At 38.4% G+C, this 24,133-nt stretch overlaps 2 protein-coding genes across 2 annotated transcripts in view; both read left to right on the top strand.

Moving 5' to 3' along the window:
* The window catches only part of xirp2b (xin actin binding repeat containing 2b), a 37,513-nt gene extending 34,127 nt beyond the window's left edge, over window positions 1-3,386 (top strand). The window contains 3 exon segments of the mRNA XM_029459402.1: window positions 1-394; window positions 1,628-1,758; window positions 1,913-3,386. Coding sequence (XP_029315262.1) covers window positions 1-394; window positions 1,628-1,719 — 486 coding nt within the window. The 3' untranslated portion in view covers window positions 1,720-1,758; window positions 1,913-3,386.
* Window positions 3,387-4,633: 1,247 nt separating this feature from the next.
* b3galt1b (UDP-Gal:betaGlcNAc beta 1,3-galactosyltransferase, polypeptide 1b) overlaps window positions 4,634-24,133 on the top strand; it is a 47,134-nt gene continuing 27,634 nt past the window's right edge. Inside the window, exon 1 of the mRNA XM_029458718.1 lies at window positions 4,634-4,695. The gene's annotated coding sequence lies outside the window, so the exon portion shown is untranslated. The remainder of the gene's footprint in view (window positions 4,696-24,133) is intronic.

The following is a 24,133-nucleotide window of genomic DNA, read 5'->3' as shown; positions in this document are numbered from 1 at the left end:
TGCCAGAGCACCCCCCTCCCTCCTCAGAAAGCTGAGGTAGAAACTGTGCCAGCAGAACCATCAGGCTTCTTTAATACCAAATCCATCACAGAACATTTCTCAAATATGGATGAGTTAGGTAACAAGGTCACCGGAAAAAGGACAGCTGTCACTGAGCACTCTGAGAGTGTGTCAACCCAACAGGCTCCTTTTTCTTACGCTGATGCAGTCAAAAGAAAAGCTGCAGCAGCACAGTTAACAGAAACCTACGATGATGATGCTACTGACAATTTGCTGAGTAATTTCCACAAAACATGGACAGAGAGTGAATCTGTTTTCAAGAGTCTTGGCTACACTATTTCTGAAGAGATAACATCACAAGTTGTGTCACATCAAACGAAAGTCATCTCATCTGGTAAAGACCTATCCAGCATGAAACAACAGAAACTAATGGCATGGACAAGAATTCTTTGAATATCTGTTTGTGAAGTGCTACAAAAGCATTTCTAATTACTGCATTGCATAAATTGTGAAGGCTTTTCTAAAAAAACGAAAAGTTTTGGTTACAAGACTAAGAGTCTACAGCCATGCAGCTCTGTAAGGCTTTGCTTCGGTTCAGCAGGGTTTTGGGCTAAATTAAAACGCTAACATTCTCACAATGGCAATGATTGCATGCTATTGTTTGGCAGATAATTCTTTAGGGGGTTAGCATGCTAACATGGGCTCAAATTATATTGGGCTCACTAATTCATAATGTTCATGGTCATTTTTCCAATATTTATATAAATATTTCAGTCTAGAACCAACAAGTGACCCACCGGCCGACTGAGATTGCCATCTATCATGGTTAAAAAAAGTAAAACAATGTTTTTAGCAAACTCTGTTCTATGAGCACAGTTTCAATAATACTTGGTTTAAAGTTCATCCTTGACATTGGGAACAGTATAGTTTGACAAAAATAATCTTATCTCCAGATTACTTTCCTTTTCTGAAACTTTCAATCACATCTCATGGTCTTCATCAGTGAATGGAGTTGTTTAAGGACGGTCTTTTCATTGCCATTTGCATCCGACGGCAACAACTAATCTTGAACAGAGACGATCTTCCTTCCTTTTATGACCACCTATTATCATGTCATGACAAATCAACCAACTCCATTTACTAATAAAGACCATGACATTTAATTGTAAGGTCTAGAAAAAAAACAAGCAGACCTTCAATTAAAGGAATTTTGCACATAATGTACAACAGGAAAATGACAGTATACGCTGGCTGGGGGCTTGCACTGAACCTGATGACATCTTATGTATAGTGCTCACAAGTAATGACAAAGTGCAGTTGAGAGATGCATGAATATCTGTGTATGCATGTATGTAAGTAGATAAGTGAATAAAATACAATTCTGAGGAAGATACACTGAACTATTCACTCTTATGATCATTGTAAATGTTTTATTTAAACACATTAATGAACAATATGAGGTACATTTGTAAATACAAATGTAATCTATTGTACTGCTTTGCACTAAGAAGACATCCTAATTATGTTTTTTTAAATGAAAAAAAGCCATAGTTCTTGCATTGTGAGGCAACTCAAAGGAAATGCTTTAATTAAATCCAATAATTTGCATTTTATCTCATTCAAACAGGTTCGAGTTCCGAAGTCAGAGCTCTGCACAGTATGTCGGAGGAGAGCTTATCCAATGGATGCTCTGATAGTGGACAAAAAAAAGTACCATAAATCCTGTTTCTGCTGTGCGCACTGCAGAAATAAATTAAGGTAAATATGGTATTCATCAAACAAATGGTCACCCTGGTCACAGTTGAACATTGCAATATTAATTAGTAAATGCATTAGTGTTTTTAATGACAGTATATGTTCTTAAGAGGTAACTATTTTATTCTAAAAGAAAGAATGTTCTTTTCTCTTGTAGCCTAGGAAATTATGTCTCTCTCCATGGATACTTCTACTGTCTACACCATTACAAACAACTCCTCAAGTCCAAAGGGAACTACGATAATGGACTCGGGCAGAAACCTCCCACAGGAAGTGGTGGACTTATCCCCTTAGATGAGAAACTTGAATGGAGATATTCCATGAGCAGCATAGGTTCAGTAGACAAAACCCACAGCGGTGAAAACGCAATGACAAAAATGTGCCTTGAAAGCAAACCACAATGCAACAAAATATCTGTAGTTTGGCCCCCACAGGCCGATCCCCCGAAGAAAGCCTTTAAAATAGAAGATGACATTGAGCTAACTAAACCACAGTGGCCCCCTCCTGACAACTCCCCGAAGTTACCCAAACAAACACACAGAAAGGCTGTTCCCAGAAGTGTCCTTTGAAATAAAATCACACCAACTACACAGTTAAGTCAAATAAACCCAAATTAGATGCACAAAAGAATGAATGGTATATTAAGATGCTATGAAATAACTGTCCTGTTGGTAAAATGAAAGAAGTGTTTGGTTGAAGGTTATGCAAGTCATTTAAAAAAGGAACATGAAAAGTAAAGATGTTGAAGGAAACTGTATATAATTGTAAATGGGATTGGAATTGAAAAGCAGGTTATAAATGGAATAGTAAGTACTAGAGAGATAGACATGGAGAAAGTGTGGGAAGTGGATGTAGACTTGAAGCAGTATGCCTTGAATGGACAGGCTAATTTATCATTGATTGTATTGTATCTTTATTTTTGCTGATGTCCAGCAGTCACATCGATGTAACATTTAGTATTTGACACAATAAGATCAAATCAGTTTGAACTGTAATAACAATTGTCATATGCCTTGTAGTCAGACAAGTTGAACACATTATAGGGGCGGCATCAGGACACATTTACACATTTGGATCAAATAAAATAAATATTGATGTTGGTTTCAATCACTCTTTCTGTGTGGAATTAAGTCCGAGTTTTAGTCCCTTTAAATCAACCGAAGTTTCCAGTATAATTTGGCTCAGTTTCTTTTTCATTCCCTTTTTCCCTAAAATGAATTGGTTTATTGTACAATTCACTCCATTATTTTTGCTCTGTATGCTGGTTCATAGAAATAATTTCAGTCCGTATTATTCTGTTGAGTCTTTTTTCTTTCACATACCTACATTTTTGCATTCGCCTTTTTCTTTAGCACCTGGTGTGCAGACTACTAAAATCATCTTGGAATTATTTTATTTATAATAATGAAAGTATATAATATAAACAAGTGAATTGGTGATAATCATGTTTGTTTTGGACATTTGTATCCTATTTTGAACGACAAATATTTTGCAATGAAGAATATTATTTTTTAGATTAGACAGTTATACTTTGCTTTGTACAATAACTTTCCTGATTCTGTCATGCTGTCAGGCTGGTTCACTAACTTTATTGCTGATCCAAGGGCAATAAAATATTGATTTTAATTGTTTCTGTTGTCTCTTTGAAAGTGTGTTACTCTATCATCCAAACCAAACACAAAGACTAAGTACTGTCACAGGTGCTGCTTGAAAACAAGCTTCTAAAATAAGCTTATGACCAAACGTGGTTACTCATCCTCTTACTGCTCCTCAATGTGGACGAGCTTAGCATAAAGTTTGCTGACTTTGCAGACCACCTCTAACTGCAAAACTCTCGATATATAATAGTATAGGCTAAGTGTCTTAACATGTGAAGAAGTATTAAAATACACAAACAAGGTTATATTGCAGTCTATAGTTTGCCTTATACACCTGTGACATATTTCTCAGGTGGAATGTGTTATGGATATCGCTGCTATGGCCTGTATGTCTCTCTCCTACTATTTCCCTTGTGTTGCTTTTATGAATTGTATGTGTTCTAACATGGGAAATTGTTTTTATGTGAAATTGCTTGTCCTGCAGTCTTGACCAGGACTCCCTGGAAGAAGAGATCTTGTATCTCAATGGGACCTTACTGGCTAAATAAAGGATAAATTAATAAAGTAAGTAAGTAAGTATGCACTAAAAGATTGAACAGACCACCTACAGGACACACTGGGCCAATATCTGCTTTAGTATTGTAATGCTTTTAAATGTATATATTTGTTCATCTTTGAAGTTGTATTCTTTAGTGTATTTTCTTATTTTGGCTCTTATAATAATACAAATAATAATAATAATGTATTTATACATCACCTTTCAAAACTACCATTACAAAGTGCTTCGCAAACAAAGAAATAAAAGAAGCAATCAAATGCAAAATCACATTCAACAAATACAATTACACATAAAACAGTGTAAAATAAGGATCTTATTCAAAATTAGCCTTTTAGCATATGCCTAAGCATATACCACCAATCATGGCTCTATTCTTTAGGATAAACAATAATATAAATTATCATTACAGAATTGTTGGTTCACTCAGCTCTTCTGTGTGTGGATGCTTCTCCAGCTGGACAGGACATGAGATGAATGTGTTGTCTGGTGTGAAACAGTTTGCAGGAGTTGACTGGAAATTCTCTCACAGCGTCAATCTAGCTTGCTACTACTGTCTGCGTGCAGCCCTCCCTTTCTCCCTTTGAGCGGATTGGTGAGGGATCTATCGGATTACACTCTGATTGGTCGGCTCCGTCTCGTCAGGCGGTACGTCAGCCCAGTTGCGCTAACCATCATGTTTTCCTCCCCCCCCCTAGTCGAATAACAGTGCTTTAGGATGCTGGAGCAAAGCAGTAGTGTATCATCAGGACCAAGAGTCTGAGTGGGATGGAGCCACTGAGTGAGGTAGGCACTACAAGGATGCTTTCTGTCTTTCAATGGCGTGTGCAACGCAGATTGAGCTTCACTTATCTTGCAGGATTCATTGCAATGTGATAGTTCTACTTTTTGTAATGTCTGTAATGTTAGTAGATTCGCCTCTCAAAGGATAAATAATGTCCCTCTTCATAATTTCTGTGCGCTCAGTTAGAGGTTTTCGGGTGTCCCGGTTATTGTGGGGGGTTTTATTGCTGCCTTGCGGATATACCGTCTGGGTCTTTAGCGGTGCAGCTACTTTGTCTCTATTCCCGTTAAGCACATGCTGATCTCCATCCTATTTGCAAGGGCTTTCACCTCGGCACTTACGGATAGAAATGCGCAGGTTGTCCAGGACGATGGAAGGTGCGGCTGGCCAAGTTACACACTAGCATATCAAACTTTAAACAGACGTATTAATTAAGATTAAGATCGTTTTCTTTCCTCGTCCCTCTTTTGCCGAGTGCTCGTACCTATTGGAACATGTTTAACTCACTCATTTCATTTCATTTTAACATCTATCCAACTGCATGTATGGGTCCTGTGTATGCACTGTGCATGTGGGTGTTTTGGGCCTGTGTGTGTGTGTGTGTGTGTGTGTGTGCGTGCGTGTGCGTGTGTGTGTGTGTGTGTGTGTGTGTGTGTGTGTGTGTGTGTGTGTGTGTGTGTGCGTGTACGTGTGTGTGTGTGTATGTGTGTGTGTGTGAAATAACAATGAGTGAAAACATGTATTTCCACCCTGGGGATTAATAAAGTAATGCTTCTTCTTTAAATTAAAAAGTAGCCTTGTATTTCACCATTCGCCTATGGATATATAAAATGGTCATTTCGGGTGGTCATTCTCTTATTATAGGTCAATAATGAATGATATTTAGTGAGCCAGGCTTTGATGTTCATTGCAATATTTATATATTTATAAAAAAAAGAAAAAGGAAAAAGCTCTGACGGTTTCTACTCATGTCAGATGACGTTTTATTTTTGAGTAGTCATAGAAACTGTGAGAATCTTTGTTTTATCCTTATTGTGGTATGCCCAACACCACTTCTGTTTTAGGATATGGAAGCTCGTGTTAAAATGTGCATGAGATGGTCATCAAAAACTCCCTGAAAAGAATTTTGCTCAGACCATGCAGATGTAGTTTGTATTGTTGAAATCCATCTTAGTGAAATCAGAATCTTAAAAATGACTTTTAGCACATTTTAGACAAGTAATTATAACAATATGTTATCTATTTTAGTTTACTTTTCTCCCATTGAGATACACAACTTTATTTACTTATTCAATATCTGACTCCAGCCATTGTTTTTTGGAATTTTTAGGATTTTATTTAACCACTTATATAGAAAAACGATGCGATGAAAATATCAAAATAGCTTTAAAAGTTCAAAGTGAAGAATGATGGTGGAGTTTGTTTTTTCTTTCTACCTTTACTTGGACATTTGAGATCAATATCGGGATCAAACGCTAATCCCCTTTCTCATTCAACCATATGATGGTTTCCATTATTTCCATCTGCTCCTACAGTAAGGTAATGGTTTGTGCCAGACTGCCTGTGTGTTCAGAGGCATCGTTTTGTTTATTGTGTGTGCTGCAGAGCTTGTGCTCATACTACTCCGACGTCTGTGTCTGTGCCCTGCTTACTGTGAATGCTCTCACTCATCACATTTTTGCAAGGTGCAATTAGTCAAGGGAGTCTAAAACCTTTATCCCTGGGTTTAAATGTTGCTTGCCTTGTTACACTGGGCTTACGATCAGCATTTATTTAGATGTTGATGTATTTTGTATGTGGCTTTTGTTTTAAATAAATGGCTGCTGTGTAAGCAGCAGGTAAAACATTATTATATTCTTGGCATAATGTTACACAATGCATCCTGTCCATTTAGGTCTATAGTGGATATATTAAGTCAACAGTAGCACAGTAATTGCATGTCCAAAACTGCCTGTGCATAGGCCTACTAATAATAGGTTCACATGTGCCCAGCTTCTTTTCTTCTGGCAGCTCTTTCTCCTCTCTAAAAGCACAGTTTGACATATTCTTTGCAAACAAATGTATGATATCTCCTGACCTATTTGAGAATGGCAAAATGCCAGTACTTATGACAACAACTTCGAAAGAACTTATCCTCTCCTCCCTCACACTCACACACACACACATATAATGCAGCCAGTCCATGGAAGCTTTACAATAAATAATCAGAGCAGAGATCTATTAGAAACTACTGAAGTTATAAATCACAATGCATAATACTGAAACGTCTATGCTTTTTCTTTTAAACCAAACTAAAATGGGTGTAAAGCAAGTTCCTCAATCACAAAGACAACTTGCAAATGTAGTATGTCAAAGTATTTGTATGTATACAACTTGGATGGAAGTATCAATACAATCATTTGCTTCATAATTCAATTTTAATAACTACCAAGTCAAGGTATATTTTCTAAACTATGACAGACATGAAAAAGAACGACCAGAACATTCAAAGTACATATTTAATATTTAAGAATGATTGTGTTTTAAAAAGGTTTTCTTTGCAGAGCATATAGAAACTATTTGGACAGAGCTACAGTACAGAGTGTAGAGATGCCCAGCTTTTTACAGTAAGCTAAAACTATAATGTACAAAGCTTGTTTTGGATTCTGAGTTTGTTAGACAGAGTTATGCTGCAACACCGCTAGATAAATCAAATGTACCTACTTAAAAGAATCAGAAAAGTGCTATACGTGTAACTCTAACATGTGCAACAAAACTTACATAAGACAGTGAGCCCTGTCTGTGCACACCCCCATAGTCCTGATAAACAGGCAAGATAACTGAAGATGCATGTGTAATTGTACCGAACCTGAAGCTGTTGTAAGTATTTTATGCGAATTGTATGCATTCTCTTTCTGTGTGATTATGCTGCAGTATAACTTTCCTGTGTTTATTTTATGGAGCAGATATGACTCAAGGGTTACAGTAATAGTAGCGTTTCCCATCAGGATGTTATGATTCATATGGTATATATGCAATGAGAATATGCTCCGTTTGTAACAGTGCTTGTATCATGAACAGTAGATCATTCTTTGAGAGAAAATATGTTACCAGCGTCTCCAGTGCGCAGTCTGTTTGGAAACAAATGCAGTGTGTTCTGTGTTGTGGTAGCTCTGAGGAGAACAGAAAGCGATCCGGTTGTCTTTGCTACGGCGACACGGGCGATGATACCGCTTGAAAACGCTGTGGAGGGGGAGGGGGGAGGGGTTTGTGTTCCAAAACCCCAAAATATTAAATGTACCAGATAAGATAACGGACAAAAACACTGAACCAGTGAATTGATTGAAGACTGTTTTACATAAATTGAATAGAATTGTAATTAGCATAGTGTAGGGCAACATTATCAGTTCTCGGAGACATGTACAGTACTTGTTCATATTGATTATCAGATAGTGAGCTTCAGGCTCACAAAGACGCTGCATAGTTTGTTTTATTTCATCATGAAATGAGACGGTCAGACATATTCAAAAACAAATTTCACTTGTATGGATGGTGTCACAACATGTCGCGGGGAGGAAGAAGGAAGAGATAGGAGAGGTATGTATGCACAGAATTGGGGGAAATGAGGGAGGGAGAATAAAGGAGATGAAAGGAGGGATGAGAGGATGTAAATAGAGATGGATAAAGGTGGAAGTTGCAAGAGTAAAGGCTTAGGTAAGAAAGGATGCGTTGAGTAGCTTTGACAGGTGATAAGAAGTGGCCGAGGCAAGGCCCTACTCCTGAACCAAAGTATAAGATAAACAGATATGTGAAGATTGTGATACTATCCAATGCAGAATACCATCTTTGAACATTGTTTACTACAATCTGCTTGCTCTTACACTGAAGTACATCTTAAGAGCTTTTCCTCCTGGGAAAATACCCAAAATGTCTCAGATGCGATGATTACACCACTTTCGCCTCAAATTATCAGTTGGCATTAAAAACTGTGAAATATTGCCTTTTCTGCGTCTTGGAGAACCCCAGGCGATTACAACCTTCATTCCATTTCCTATTCACAGCACCCATTTAACAAGTTTTCTAGTAATAAAACATTTTTTATTTGAGTTTCTCAAAGTGCTGATCTATCCAGTAAATTAAATGTAGTTGTCTCACGTGTATAAGAATGGACTTAAAGATTCCTTTAATCGTGAAATTATGACATATGACATATCCAATGCTTGTGTCTTGTGTTTACTGTAGAAATGCAGCAGTTTGAGTGTTACAGAAAAAGTACCTTTATTTTGAGAAATCATTGGCAAAGCATTGAAATGCTAAATACAAACCTTAAAAGGTTTAATGGTCCTTTCCCTCCCTGCTAAAATTGTATTTCCTGTATTAAATGTAAATATAGCATTCACCTGTCTGCATCCACACATGTCCCCAGCTTTAATCAGTCTGATCCTCCTACACACATACTGTAATTACTTTTTGTGTTCAATCTTTTAGCGAGACTCTGGCGCAGCCTCCCAGCTGTAGTTAAGTAGTTTTTTTCTTATTAATACTCTTCTACACTTATGGGAATGCGTCGAGAACTATCTAAAACATCTCAATTTGAAATACAATTTTGTATATATTATTATTATTATATTATATATAACCTTTAGCATTTAATGGCATTTGCTTTGTGCTTCCATTGCTGTGTAGTGAGTATTATCTGAACTTATGCAGTTTGAAATAATCAGAGTGACATATTGTCTTGGCAATTTTGCTCTACCCATATTTATGCTTACAGTCTCGTTGTGTTGTCTTGATAAGCACACAGCAATTATTGACAGATTAATTCAAGAAGAAAACATCATGATCACACAGAGTGGTGGGCAGTTTCCTTACTCTATTCCATCTGTTCCATGGGTACAAATTGTGAGAGAGAAGAAAAACATTTTACTTGAAGGCAGTGAGGAACAATTCCAGCCCATGACTGCTTTCTACCTACCTTATTAGAGGAATGAGTCTGAACTACGACCTGTTGAAGTTTGACTTGATTTCCCCAGTGACCAGCAGACCAAACCATTTTTATTGCTGTGACAAAAAGGGCCCTGGACAGGTTCTGCAGGAGTCATGACCCTCAAATGGCAAAGCAGCTTTTGCTGCTGCATCGTTTGTTCTGTAAGAAGAGCAGAGCAGCGTTTAGACGTCAATTGTTATGAGTTTCAAGGTAACAGATGACATTTTGTATTATTGTTGACTCCTTTGTGAAATAGTGTGTTATTGTGTATGGTGATTTTCAGACAAACTAAATCATCTAAATACATTTCTCTATTGTGTTTAACTGAAATTAGAGTAACAGAGTCAGAGAAAAAGTGCAAGTCCTATTAAATTAATGAATACATTTTTGATTGATTCTTTAGCGAGAAAATAATATAATAATGCGTGACAATACTAATTCTAAGACCACTAATACTGTAATAAGAACGTTTCATTTAAGTAGTCATTCAGTCATTAATGATTTCCCATTGTCCATCTGCTGCATTGGCTCTTGAATCTGCATAGAGCTGTTTCCAGTAGAGCTGGTACAGCAACATATTCTGTAGTCTACCATAACAGAGCTGTGTTGTAATCCTTTAACATACATTCTCTCTGACTGACAGTCTGTCTCAGTCAGCTGAGCAAACTCATGGTCTTTAACAGTCTCCAAGCTCAGCCCCACATCTTATTCATTCTTTCACGCTTCTACTATTCTGAATGGCTCAGAAACCGACTTGTACACCCGGAGGTAACAAATGGCTCTCTTCGGGGAAAAAAGGATCAAAAATCTATGCAGAAATAGCAACATTGTTCTCCATCTACAGACAAACAATCCAAAATGACCTTTGAATGTCTTAAACTGCAGTCTGACTGTCTTAGACCTGTGAGTGAATTCTGTGAAGCATAGCATTTCTTACTGAGGTGTTCGGATGCTGTCATGCTTAAATATCGTTCTGTCGAGCCCAGTATCCTAGGAAGTATGTTCATATTTGACAATTTGTGTCTAATGTTAATGTCTGACATTTTTGAGTTTGTACCCTGTCACAGACCTACAATTAACATCCACTTTTTTTAATAGCCATAACAACAATCTCTTTATAACCTTAGAGTCCCCCTCCACTCAAAAATGTGTTTTTCTTTACATGCATATTTGACACTCACTCTGACACTACGACTGTTCTCACTTTCATCACCTGGACATACGAGCAGGAGCCTAGTGATATCACAACTGTGAAGTCAATTGTGGTCCAATATGCAACTTATAAAGTCCACACACACTGAGAAGAGCAGGAAACATCTTACATTTTACAAATGAAATATATTTGTATATTCATTTCAATGAGGGAGAAGTAGTAAACAAGAAGTAGGTAATTTCTTTGGTGGAAAAAAACATGTCAGACACAAATTATTATTCAAAGAAGAGCATTTTAAAACATGTCTGGAGGGGACCTTTAATCGTATCGTAGTCATGCACAGATGGTGAAGAAAGCAAGAATTTGAAACACGTTGGCACTGGGAGTGAAAAAACCTCACATATAACGTCATCCAGGGTTTTGCAGAATCATCCAATATCAATGTTCTTGTTGTACTATGTATTAGTGTATAATATATATATATGTATTATTGTACATATAATATTAATCTGAATTTTGACAGCAGCATGTACAGATGTGTGTATGTGCTGATAATCAGTAAAGTAAATGTGTTAAAGTATAAGTATGTTGTCTTGGTTTAGTTCAACACTACATGTTTAGAAATGATCTACTTATAATTACAGTTGGCATCTATAAGTTTAAAGCGCTATAAAGGCATACCTGTCAACCCTCCCGTTTTTCCTGGGATTATCCCGTATTTTTCCTTCTATCCCGTTTTCCTCCCGTTTAAATATTTTCCTGTAATTATCCCGTATTTCTAACCTTTCAAAAAAAAGACCTAATTTTAAAAAGTTTACAGTGGCCTCCGATAGAGCAGGTGGCAGTATTATGTTTAACTTTAGCTGAGAAACGTTATCCGCCAGTAAACACACAGAAGAAGAAAACAGGAACAATAACACAGACTAAAACATATGGATGAGTCACAGTGAACGGGAGATAGATGGAGACGCAGTTGTACCTGCCAAACAAGTTAAAACTTTATGTAAGTACCTGAACAAATGAGAGGAGACCTTCCCTTATTTATTAAAAGCAGAGTCGGGCAAACTCGTGCTTTTTGTAAAGTGTGCCATTCAGATGTTAGCATCGCACATGGCGGAAAAAGCGTTCAACCACAAGCACGCCCAAGAGGCACAAAAACATACACTGTGTGACAAGAACTGTGTCGGAGGCAGACCAAGTGACCAAAGCTGAGGGAAAGATGTCGATGCTTTGCGCCAAAAAATAATGTAGCCTTCAGCTTCTGCGATGATTTCAGTCGCAGTGTCGCGGACATGTTTCCCGACTCTGACATCGCAAGGAAGTAGCCTACTCGTCGGGGAAAACAAAAGCCACACAACTCATCAATCATCAAATAAATTGATGATATTAACTAATAAATAAAATACATACATTTTATAAACATGTATTTCCTGAATGTATATACCCGTCCCTTATGTGGTTACATTTACATTACATGGGTAGGGGCTGGGTGGCTGAGAGCTGTGACAATATGGGCGGAGTCCGCCAAAATATTTCCCTTATTTTGAAATTCCAATGTTGACAGGTATGTATAAAGGCAACACTTCATCTGATACAGTATTTGATTTGTTAAGTCAGTAAATTATATCTGTTTGTCAGCAGGCACTATTCCCTCTAGAGCTCTGAGAGTCCACTTATTTAAACTCCCACTGAAGTCAAAATGCTGGAGACACTCTCAGGAAGTACTCAGCTGAATATGCAATGTGGTGCAACCAAGATGAAAGATCACAAGCCAGTTCTTCTATTTACTGACACAATCTTTAGCCAAATAGTCAATTCAACAGACATTTTTTAAACAATAATTGTACTAACTAATGACAAATATTGGTGCCAGATTCTGAAACGTGAGGATATACCAAAAATACTAGGGTTTGTATAATTTAGCGCACTGGTGGAGAACCTCCGGCCTCCAGGCCGTATACGGCCCACGAGACCATTTGATCCGGCCTTCGAGGTAATTCGTAAAACGCACGCAAAAAAATCCACTAGCAAAAAAAACTAAACGGCCAATATTTTAAACGGGCGACTGACAGGGTCCCTGAACACAACACGAGTGGAACGTGTCATCACGTGGTCACGTCATGTCAAAAAGCTTCAATATTAAACGAGACTGTCGTTGACATCAGTGAACGCAGCGTGGCGAGTGTAAACAAGAGAAAGCTGGACGCGGAATGTCACACTTTCCAGGAGAAATGGACAAACGATTATTTCTTTGTGGAAGTAAAAGGCCCAGTGTGTCTAGTTTGTGTGGACGTACTTGCGGTGATGAAAAATAATCTCGAGCGTCATTACAACACAAAACATGTCGAACTGCACGAGCTGAAAGGACGAGTGTGTTTAGATAAAGTTAACGCTCTTCGGCGGAGTTTGGCCCAACAAGCAGCTCTCTGCAGAGCGGAACAAAACATGACAGATAGAGAGGTAGACCACCACACCAAGAACAGACTGTTCCACCACTGCTGTGCAATTATCACTGCCATTTACAATACTCACTTTATTTTCTATCAACCTCTTGGTACTTATATTATTTTTTATTCTATTTAATTATTGTGTACTGCCTTTTTACTTCATATGTTCTTTTGCTGTGGACAAGATACATTTCCCCGTTGTGGGACTAATAAAGGATTTATGATAAAACAGAAAGATACATGGAGAAAAAAGTTGCTTTTTTGCACAGCATAAAAGAAAGGTGAAATGAATGGGCTGCGTCTTAAAAAAAATGTGCAGAGGTTATGAGTTCAATAACTAGTATGGCCCTCGAAGGATGTCGTAAAAAAAGAAAATGGCCCTTGATAGGAAAAAGGTTCCCCACCCCTGATTTAGCAGAACACTTCCCACAGTAACACCGTCACTGTTGACTTTATACAATCTAATAGTACGAGGAACTGAATTTCATGTCTTATTAATTCAAGCAATTCAACAAAACGCTCCACATTGCCTTTTTTCCTGCTGTCACAGCTTTGTCCTATTGCCAAAAGGCAAAGAGAAAAAAGAATTGCACACAAATTGTTATTTATTTATATTGTTAAGTTAGACACCATATGAGCAGTGATTATATAACAGCCTCTTGCATAACAGATTGTTTGTCTTTCTAATAGACGGTGTATATGTGAGGTCTTTGCACAGGAAAGAAGATAATATAATGTTTTACCTTTTTTTATGCAACGTTAAGACAAATGTGAGACTGGCCATCTGCGAAGACAAAAAGGCTTAATAGCTAAAATGTGAGAATCACAGGTGCTTCTACTGTATATGTGCACATTATAAAGCAGGTGCAGTTGAACTTGAAGTTGTAAGGTATTACAAGCAAGTTACACAATGCCGGACGAAAGACAAATGGTAGCAGGACGTCATGCGTAATGCAGACATACTAATATCAGAAAACAACTTGTACAAATATATCTTCACAGCCAAGTAAAAGTTCATGTGAGGTGACAATGTGACAAAGATGTGTTGGGTACTTTTTCTTGGCCTCATGTCCAGAGAATAAGTCTTACAAAACATGCATTGGCATTGCAAAAGAGAGCGAGCCTTTCTATATCCATATTTAGAGCTGTATCATCTCGGGCCAAAATAGGAAACAGACAAAACAAATCAGCCCATAAGAACACAGAGTAGAGCTGTCACCGAGAGGATAAGAGTTTTGTGACGGTAGTAACACGTGGATTAATTTTCTCTGTGTTTGTGTGGCAGTGTGCTGTGTGTTTGAGTTTTTATAATGTCAACATCAAGCCGAGCCTCGATGCAGTGCCCTGCACTCTTCTGAATCCCTCCCACTTGATCCAGGGCAGTTATCGTAGAAAATATGAGGATCGATGCCTGAGATCTCACCGCTGTTCCTCTCTCTCTGGGGCACCGATCAGAACAGCCTGTGAAGGTGACACTGTACCAGCACCTTGCACAAAGCAATGCACAGCCTGCCTGGAATTGATATTCCTTAAAATCCCCAGCCAATTAGTGGAGTGGAGCCTCTGTGGTGACTGCAGAAAACACACGAGGCATAACTCAAGAACAGGACTATTACTTCAGCCCAGAAACATACAGCATGATGTGCTTTAAGCACAATGTCAATTCTGATTTGCGTTTTCAAGTGGATGAGTGTCCTGAATCTACGTCCTAAAGCACTGGAGCTGTCACTCTACTGTCCGCTTGAAAACTAGTTTTTAGTCGAAACCTGAGTTAAACAGAAACATTTTTGCCAAAGGAATCAAGGAAACCCAACTATATCCCCAAAGCATTCCTGCCTGTGAAGCTCTAGGGAAGTTAATATTGAACCTTTACTGTATAAAAACGTTCTCACCTTATCAACTGAAAAATTGTAATTGATGATTTTATTTTATTTTGTTCTTTCCCTCAGGAGGAGGGAAAAGGTCAACTCCTCTGTAACTTGGTAGGCAACATCTGTTCGGTGATATGTTACGAGGGAGAGCTCTCCAGATAGACGCGCTTAATGAGTAAATGTGATTGAAATCAACTGAGACAGGGATGCTATTGATTTGTTGGGGAGCATACAGAACGGTAATGGCATGTGTCTGAGAAAAATGATATGTCCTTCCTTCCCCTTGTTGAAGCTCCAGTGTGAAAGGAGCTACACTAGACCATTTAATGGATAATAGTATCTTGCTTATTTGCTTCTTGGTTCATCAGTCAGCCAGTGATTGTATCAAGTAATTATGATAAAGAAACACAGAAGCACCAAACAAGATTTTAACAAGAGATGATGGTGGAAGATAAATGCACATGGTTTCATTAGTTCATTTGCAATAGGCTAATATCAGCAGAAGATTAAAGACCTTGTCTTGAAGGCTATTGAAAGCAGAAGTGTTTTTGTTTTAGATGGAAGAAATGAGACAGAGGGAAAGTGAAGATTGTTTTCTACCTTAAGGGAGATCTAGTCTAATGAAAATATCTTTAGTAAACAGAATATTCTTTGAGTCAGATCTAGCTTTGGGATTGCTTGACCAGCCATTGGGTGTTGTGTAAAAAGACATTCATACGGGCCACTCGTTTACCGCAGGCAGAGAAATAATTTTGACAGATCAAAGAATTATTCATAAACCTATTCCGCACATTAAAATGTAAAATGTCTAAGGCCACTTGGGGGATGTTATGTTAAAAGCTATTTGACAGGGAACACAAAAAAGTATATGAAAAATTGTCAGTGAAACATTACACATTACGTTTCATTCTCAGGTATCGTTTACACGAGGATTATTTCAAACATGACAGGACTGTGCATGTACGGATAAAATCATAAGTGGTTTTATGAACGTTATCTCTTAAAGTATATTATTCAACAACACCTCACCCCAACCACAAAGTAGGTCAATGACGACATATATAACTGTTGGAGAGTAAATTGAAAGTGAATATGCAAGTCTATATATATATATATATATATATGGTCAACTATTTTATGGCACAACATTTAAACATTTTCGTTTCAAATATTTAATAATTGGGTTTTTAACAGCCCCTAAAATTGCTACCTCTTCCGCTCCGTGTATGGTAAAGTTTAATTTGCAAAAATGTTACCAAAGAGTAAAAAACTGAATTAATTTTAGTTCCCAAGGCCAGAATCAATCCCAGGATGTTGAGGTTATTTGGCATGCGCTGTAACCACTCAGCGACCAAAGTGATCCAAATTACAGCATCGTATTTAAACTTCATTCAGAATCAGAATTGTTTAGAAATGTTATGCTGGGCTTTGTTTTAGTGTGGATACAATTCAAGAAGAAATACTCCAGTGGTGGTTTAATTGAAAAAGAGAGCGCAACAATATTCTTTCAGGGGATCCAGTACTCTTTATGATCTCGTGCCGAGCATATTAACCTGTACGGGTCCCAGTGTGATCTTAAAGCATGGGTGTAAAAGACATAGTGAGTTTTTCTCCATTCTTGTGTATGGGTTGATCAGCATTAAACACTAAATAACCAGCTTTCGCTTTGGTCGCACCTATAAAGGTCACCGATTGAATTTATTTGAACTCTTAAGTGCAGCAATCCCCTGGAGGAGAGTGCTTTCAGTTGCACATGAAGTCCATAATAGAATACAAGTAATTTTTGTGTTGCACACACAATGTTATATGTGTGCATATAGTGAGTTTTGATCATTTTCTTAGTTGCACATTACAGGTTATATATTTTATGAGCAACAGGGAAAGTAATTCCTGATTTAGTGTGGAAGCTGGTTTTTAAGATGCTGCATATATTCCCTCCACCATTTCAGCATCCATTATCTCGATTAACTTCAAAAGTATTTTTCTTAAATATTCTGATGTGTAGTGTTTCCTGTCTGTTCGACATTCTTTTGCTTTCTGTGTTTGCTTGTAGTAGTAGAAGCTGATGTGAAAGGTTGGATTGAGGTTAATGGGAATTTCCATATTGTGCACAGTTACCATGTAGATACTTATGCATAGTTCATGGAGGTTGATATTAGTGTATCATGCTAATAGTCTATTGCTGTGAAATTAGATTTATATGAGATGCTGGATACTTAAACCCCAGCACTCTGTATCAACCTGGCTACTACTACCCAGGCTGGCAAGGCACTGTGTAGGTTTATATGTCTGTAGTGTTCATTTTGCAGAGTCTGGGTTCTGCCTGCCAACAGAAACTGCACTGATTAAGCTGTTATATATATATTTTGGATATGATAATACTTATGGAATAATAGAATACTGTATAGGTCCAACCAAGAGGCCACTTTGAGGATGTTACTCACCTATAATGAGCACAGCTCTAGGGATAATGTAGTGGAAAGAAAACTGCATTCACCTTCCACAGCTTCCTCATTAGCATGGCCTTGCCTGCCCGTGAGGTTATTATGTGATACATGCCATGACATGATCTCCGTGAGGTCACCGTGAACCGAGCTGTCAGACAATGGATTTCCAGTGTAGGAAAAGCAGTGAGGAAATAAAAGCTTTTCTAAACTGCTTTGGTGCTGTGCCTTCTGTCGGAGTGACAGTTAATATTCCAATCAATGAAAACAATAAGTGCGCTAATAAAAAAAACGACTCAATTAAAACACTACAAATGCACATTTAAATGGCGTTATAAGCAGCCCAGAAAAGTATACGTGCATCACGTTCAGAGTTGTTTCGTGCCATCTTTTCTCGTGAGCGTCCTCCCACTAATGATGTCTGACAGGGACAGGTTGAAAGATAAAGGTTAATCACTCTGTCCAAGTGCTCAAAGACGTGAATCCTCTCTGCAGTGTCGTCCTTTGTATTCCAAAAGAGTACCTGAGGCTCCTTGTTTCCCTCTGTAATTGCTTTGTAGAAGGGCAATGTTTCAGGACAAAGTATAGATAAAAGATTTTTTTGTATTTGTACTGCCCTCAGAATGAAAAGCTTTTGCTCTGAAGATTGACAAATAATTTCTCATGCTCATTCAGTAATTTTCCAGCATTTACTGACTTGTTACAAATACTGACAGTTTTCACATTAATTGAAGAGTGCAAATCAAGTGCACTAATTGAGATTTAGAAAATACAAACCATACAGTGTTATTTATGTTTTTTAAATGTTTTAAATGAAGTTAGTTAATCATATGGAGCAATAAAGCAGGCTGAAATATGCCTCCACAAACACTACATACATCTTTCTCTAGGTTTGTTTCATGGGGAGACAATACCGGGTATAAGTGAAAACCTAACATTTAATTATTGATCCTTTAATAGAATATCTCTGTTGTTCGGGGACATTTATTGTGTCTCACTGCCATCCATCATATACATTGCACAGGGCTCCCAACGTGAAATGTGTTTCTACTGCTCGCATTATTTGCTGTGTGATACAACCACCCTGTTTGAGTTACAACTATCATATTAAGTGTGATCCTTATTTGAACTGGAAATAATAAGCATATACTGAAGTAGATGTGGAAATCATGGATCAATTTGCTGATTTCGACAAAGATTCTTAGTCCCAGACTATGTAGTTTGTTCACTTTTTTTCCTAAGGTAAGCAGTTGCTATCTTTGGTCATACAGTTCAACGTTGAGCGCTGATTCTGACTGTCTTCAGTTCAGTAGTACGTTCAGTCTGTTGCTTTTCCAAGCTGCCACGTTCATTTTAGTAAAAACTAGCTTATATAAGCACTTTACATAAGGTTAACAGCTCAGAAGCCTGTCAATATTCTTTAAACGTGGAAGCTCCACGGGTAAAAGTTATTGATTCGCTCAGTGACAGTGGTGGTTCAGTTCACTTTGAATATTCATTGATAAATATTTGTTTGTACTGAACACCTTCTATACTCCTATTTTAGAACAAAGCCTCCATCTTGTAATTTTTCTCATATGTAGAATAAATAGTCCACATTACAGCCCCAGTTCAGCAGCGCTTAGAAAGTGCCTGTACTTTATTTTTAGAAGCTAGAGGTGAGCAACGTCTCAGTTTGCCCTGGCCTGTATCTCCAAGCGTAGGAAGTGTAACACCACTGTGCCACAAGCCAGCATCAGGCCTCCTATCCATACTGTGCAGTTTAGATGAACCACCCAAGGCTGTGCCACCACTGGCTTTGAATAAAGTTTGTTTGACTCTTTCAGGTTTTGTAACTTGCCAGATTGGTTATGTTTTTTTTTTTATGTTATCATTTATTTTCTTATCATTTAATGCAGTTTTTCCTTATTTTCCTAACTGAGTGTTGGAATTAGAGTTAAGTCCTCTGGGACAAACTTGGGGATGTATAAATAAATGTGACTCAATGTGACTTGCTGCAACACCTTGTTATTTTCATAAAGGAAGTGGGGTAAATACAGCTGTGTACAGAGCATGGTGTGTTTGTGAGACTTAAGGCTCTCACGGCACCTTCTTGCTTATGGATTTGATTGTCTGTTTTTGTCATGAATGAGGTGTTTTCCTTGAAGAAACAAACGGACTAAAACTGAACAGACAGAAAGATTCACCCAGAATATTAGCTGCTCTTTTGTTTTTGCTTATTCTATTCTGGTGTTCCAACTATTTTTTTTTTTTGAAGTAACACAGGATGGAATTCTGTTAGTTAAATAACATTTGACAGAAATTATGTTGAAAAAGAGAAAGTTTGAATGAATCCAGGAAAATGTCAAAAAGGCTTCCCGGTGTCCAGCAGGACCAGGGCAGCAGGCGCAGCCACGATTCCTGATCCTGACGTAAACTTTATCAGTGCCAACCTGCCACATGAGAGACACAGAAACTCCGGGGATGATGCCCCGGATGATGAGTTAGTAACTCCATTTACATAAATGCATACAGACAGAGAGTGAGGGGAGGAGAGAGGAAGAGAAGGAAAGCAGGTAGATGTCCCCCTGCAGTCTAAGCCTATAGCAGCATAACTAGGGGCTGATCCAAGGCAAACCTGAGCCAGCCCTAACTATAAGCTTTATCAAAAAGGAAAGTCTTTAGCCTACTCTTAAATGTGGAGAGGGTGTCTGCCACCCGAACACAAACTGGAAGCTGGTTCCACTGGAGAGGAGCTTGATAGCTGAAGGCTCTGGCTCCCATTGTACTCTTAGAGACTCTAGGAACCACAAGTAACCCTGCAGTCTGGGAGCGCAATGCTCTAGTTGGTTTATAAGGTACTATGAGATCTTTAAGATATGCTGGAGCCTGACCATTAATTGCTTATCAGTCAGAAGAAGGATTTTGAATTCTATTCTGTATTTTACCGGGAGCCAGTGCAGAGCAGCTAATACAGGAGTAATATGATCCCGTTTCCTTGTTCTTGTCAATGCACGTGCCGCTGTATTTTGGATCAACTGAAGAGTCTTAAGCGACTTTTTGGGACAACTTGATAACAATGAGTTGCAGTAATCCAGCCTTGAAGTAACAAATGCATGGACTAGTTTTTCTGCATCATTTTGAGACAGGATGTGTCTTATTTTTGCAATGTTACGTAGATGAAAGAAGGCAGTCCTTGAGATTTGTTTTATGTGGGAGTTAAAATACAGATCCTGATCAAAGATAACGCCAAGATTCCTTACGGTGGTGCTGGAGGCCAAATTAATGCCATCCGGAGCTTCTATGTCATTAGAAAATGCGTTTCGGAGGCGTTTAGGGCCAAGTATAATAACTTCAGTTTTGTCTGTGTTTAACAACAAAAAGTTGCTAGACATCCAAGTTTTTATGTCCTTAAGGCATGCTTGAAGTTTAGCCAATTGATTGAACCAATTGAACCAGCTTAGTGCGGTTTCTTTTATGCCAACACAATGTTCCAGTCTCTGCAGTAGACTATCATGATCAACAGTGTCGCAAGCAGCACTGAGGTCTAACAAGACAAGAACAGAGACAAGTCCTTTGTCTGATGCCAATAGAAGGTTATTGGTAACTTTCACCAGTGCCATCTCTGTGCATAGTCGATAGTGAGTCACTGTAGTGCCACAACGAAGAGGTAGAGCTGCACAGAGGGCTTGGGAATAATATATCCATGGTTCATGTACATTTTATAGTTTGTTTATTGGATAAAATCAAAAGTGAAACGAGAAAACACAACCAGGAGACTTCAGCGGGAGTAAAGCGGGCAGCAGCTCCAGGAGACGGATAAACCTTGCCGTTACTTCAACCACCACCGAGAGTCTGATCCCGGAGGACTGCCCTGATTCCCCACCAGAACAGGAAACTTTCTCTTGCTGCCAACACACATGTTAGACCCAGTGCTCCACCATACCGAGGTGTCTCTCAGTGCTGATGTTTTCGCAGGCCAAATTGAGCTGCAGCAGCCGCCAACTGAAGCTCGTTCCCATGAGCCACTGCACGGCCTCCTCCCGGGTTAAGTCCGGGGAGGACGAAACGAAAACACAAGCTTGTTTTCTCGTTTTTTCTGCCACTTTGGATTTTGTCCAATAAACAAACAGATCTCGAACGTAAACTATAGGCCGACGCCACACGTGAAGATTTTAAGATAACATTGTTTTTTTGACCGGTTTTTAAAGTTTCAGCAGTTTGGTCAAGGTGTTTGTATGCTTGCCCTGCTGTTAGTTAGTTGTTGGCTTTTCGTTTTTCTTTTCTTTGTATTGACCCAGTAGGAGAAGTGAAATGCTGCCCCCTATTTCTTTGAAACACGTGGCTTGGTGTTACACATTGCACCTTTTTAAAGTGGAGTTGTATGTGGTACTTATCCTTAGTCAGTGTATTAACTGCAGTAGATGGTGGTCGGTACGCCTCCAGTTTGAAGAAATATACAGGAATTACGGCACAGGAGCAAAGCAATGTACTGCTGTGGATGGGGGCGGCAGCCAAATGTATTTTACGACTTAAAAGAAAGGCCCTCCTCAAATAAATCAATATCAGTTTAATTGTACTCTATATTTATAATACTTTACTGTTTTAACTAGCTATCAGAGAGTCCTCTCCGACGGGAACTCAAGCAGCTATCTATGCTCTCTTTAAGACTATATTGACAAAAACTTTAATTTTACCTTGCAGAACACGGAAGTTGCTGGTTTACCACTGCCTAGATCAGTTTGTTTGTGTCATTGTGTGACTTTGGTGTTTTAAAGGGTTAGTTTAGATTAAAGTCACACAATAACACAAACTAACTAACCGATCGAAGCTGCGTTAGACCGGCACATAAACAAATCAGAACTATCCCTTTAAGCAAATGCGCCATCCATCGTTCTTATTTTGATGTTTAAAAGTGCTGGAAAATGTTGTTCTAAATCTCCCTTTCACACAATGCAGCATACACAGAGGATCTACAGTATATCCATATTTTATATTTTCAAGCTACATATGATCTATACAATAACACTGCACCAACTGTGTTTATATTCTGTAAGATGTATTGTATAAATGTAAGATTATTTTGCAGGCCCTAGCACATTCTCTACTGCATTCTGTTTCATCACTAGATTATAGTAAAACTGCCAAGACTTAAGACATAATTACAGATAATAACTATGATGGATCTACTTGTGTAATTACTCCGCAGTTCTAGTTCACTCATCATTGACTGTCAGCACCAAATATTATCTGATTATTGTATTTGTATGAGCAGACTTTATTACACCAAGTGGAGCCTTGTCCTCTGAGTTAAGGAAGGGACATGTGTGAGGGAGTGGCTGAGGGCAGATCTCTTCATTTTGAGGACATTGGCCCTTCCTTTATAAATCGCTGCCTTGAAACAATGTAGTGCTACAATGTCTTCACTGGAGGATTGTTCACAGAGCCACTGCTACAAACAGAGATAATACACCTTGATCCAGCTGTGGGGGAGGGCTTTTCTGTCTGAGGCAGACACAGTTGAGCACCTTGTAGCCGATAGCAGGATTTGCGCAAGAAGGTAGAGTACCGGAGATTATGGATTGAGTTTGACTCTAGAGCTTTGTACACAAGAGGTGCTGAAATAGAAAAAGGAAGATGTTTACTCAAGTTTGTCTGTAGTCAGGCCAAGTGTGCAGGAGAATGCTGAATCCCCAACTGTCCACCACGACCCTTTGACTAGACAAATGTAAGCATAGGTTGTTTTAAGCATTTAATCAAACAACCAAGTGTTGTTGTTTTTCTGGTGAAGACAATCTTCTCTAGACCTGCTACAAAATGCAACAGGGACTTTTACAATGGATGAGCTCGAGACAGAAAGCCAGAAGAGCATATTGAAAGTGAAACCAGTTGTCCAGAAGAATTATAATACAGAGGGAAACAGAGGGTAAAAGAGAGAGAAGCAAGCACACTAATCTGTTCTATCAGCTCAGACTACACTCAAATGATCTGTTATAAAACGAATTGCTGTGTAGATGTAGCAAAGTTTATGGGTCATGTATAAAACATTTTTTAATAGACACTATTCTATTCCATGCAGTGCTGAAAAAGGTCTATGCCCATTTATGTTCAATATTAGTGGGCATCCATCATTCTACACTCAGCCCTGCAGTAACAGCTCCCACCTTTACAGAACTACAATACTACAGAAAATGTACACATTTCCAAAGAAACATAAACATAAGCACATTAGAAAGATGTATAGACAGTACATAGCGGCAGTACTCAATTCAAACACTTCAAACTTTGGTCAATGTTGCAGTGTACTTTTGTACATTTTTATAACAGCCTGCATTTTTACTTTTGTATTTATAATGTACAGCCTTTATCGCTTTTTATTTTTACTTACTTTTTAATGGAGGGATGTGTAATGTTATGTCTTTTAAGCTACTGGATGTCTAAATGTCCCTCAGGATCAATAAAGTATCTATCTGTCTATCTACTCTGAATATAGAAAGTACAGCCTGGATGTGGAGAGAGGCAGAGCCAGCTGCTCAGGAGGACAGTGTCTGTTTTGTCTCAGAGGCGGAAACACAGCCAC

This window comes from Cottoperca gobio, chromosome 21 (assembly GCF_900634415.1).
Source record: "Cottoperca gobio chromosome 21, fCotGob3.1, whole genome shotgun sequence".
NCBI lineage: Eukaryota > Metazoa > Chordata > Actinopteri > Perciformes > Bovichtidae > Cottoperca > Cottoperca gobio.
Note: the sequence above shows the minus strand (reverse complement) of the source record. Positions and strands in the feature narration are given on the sequence as shown.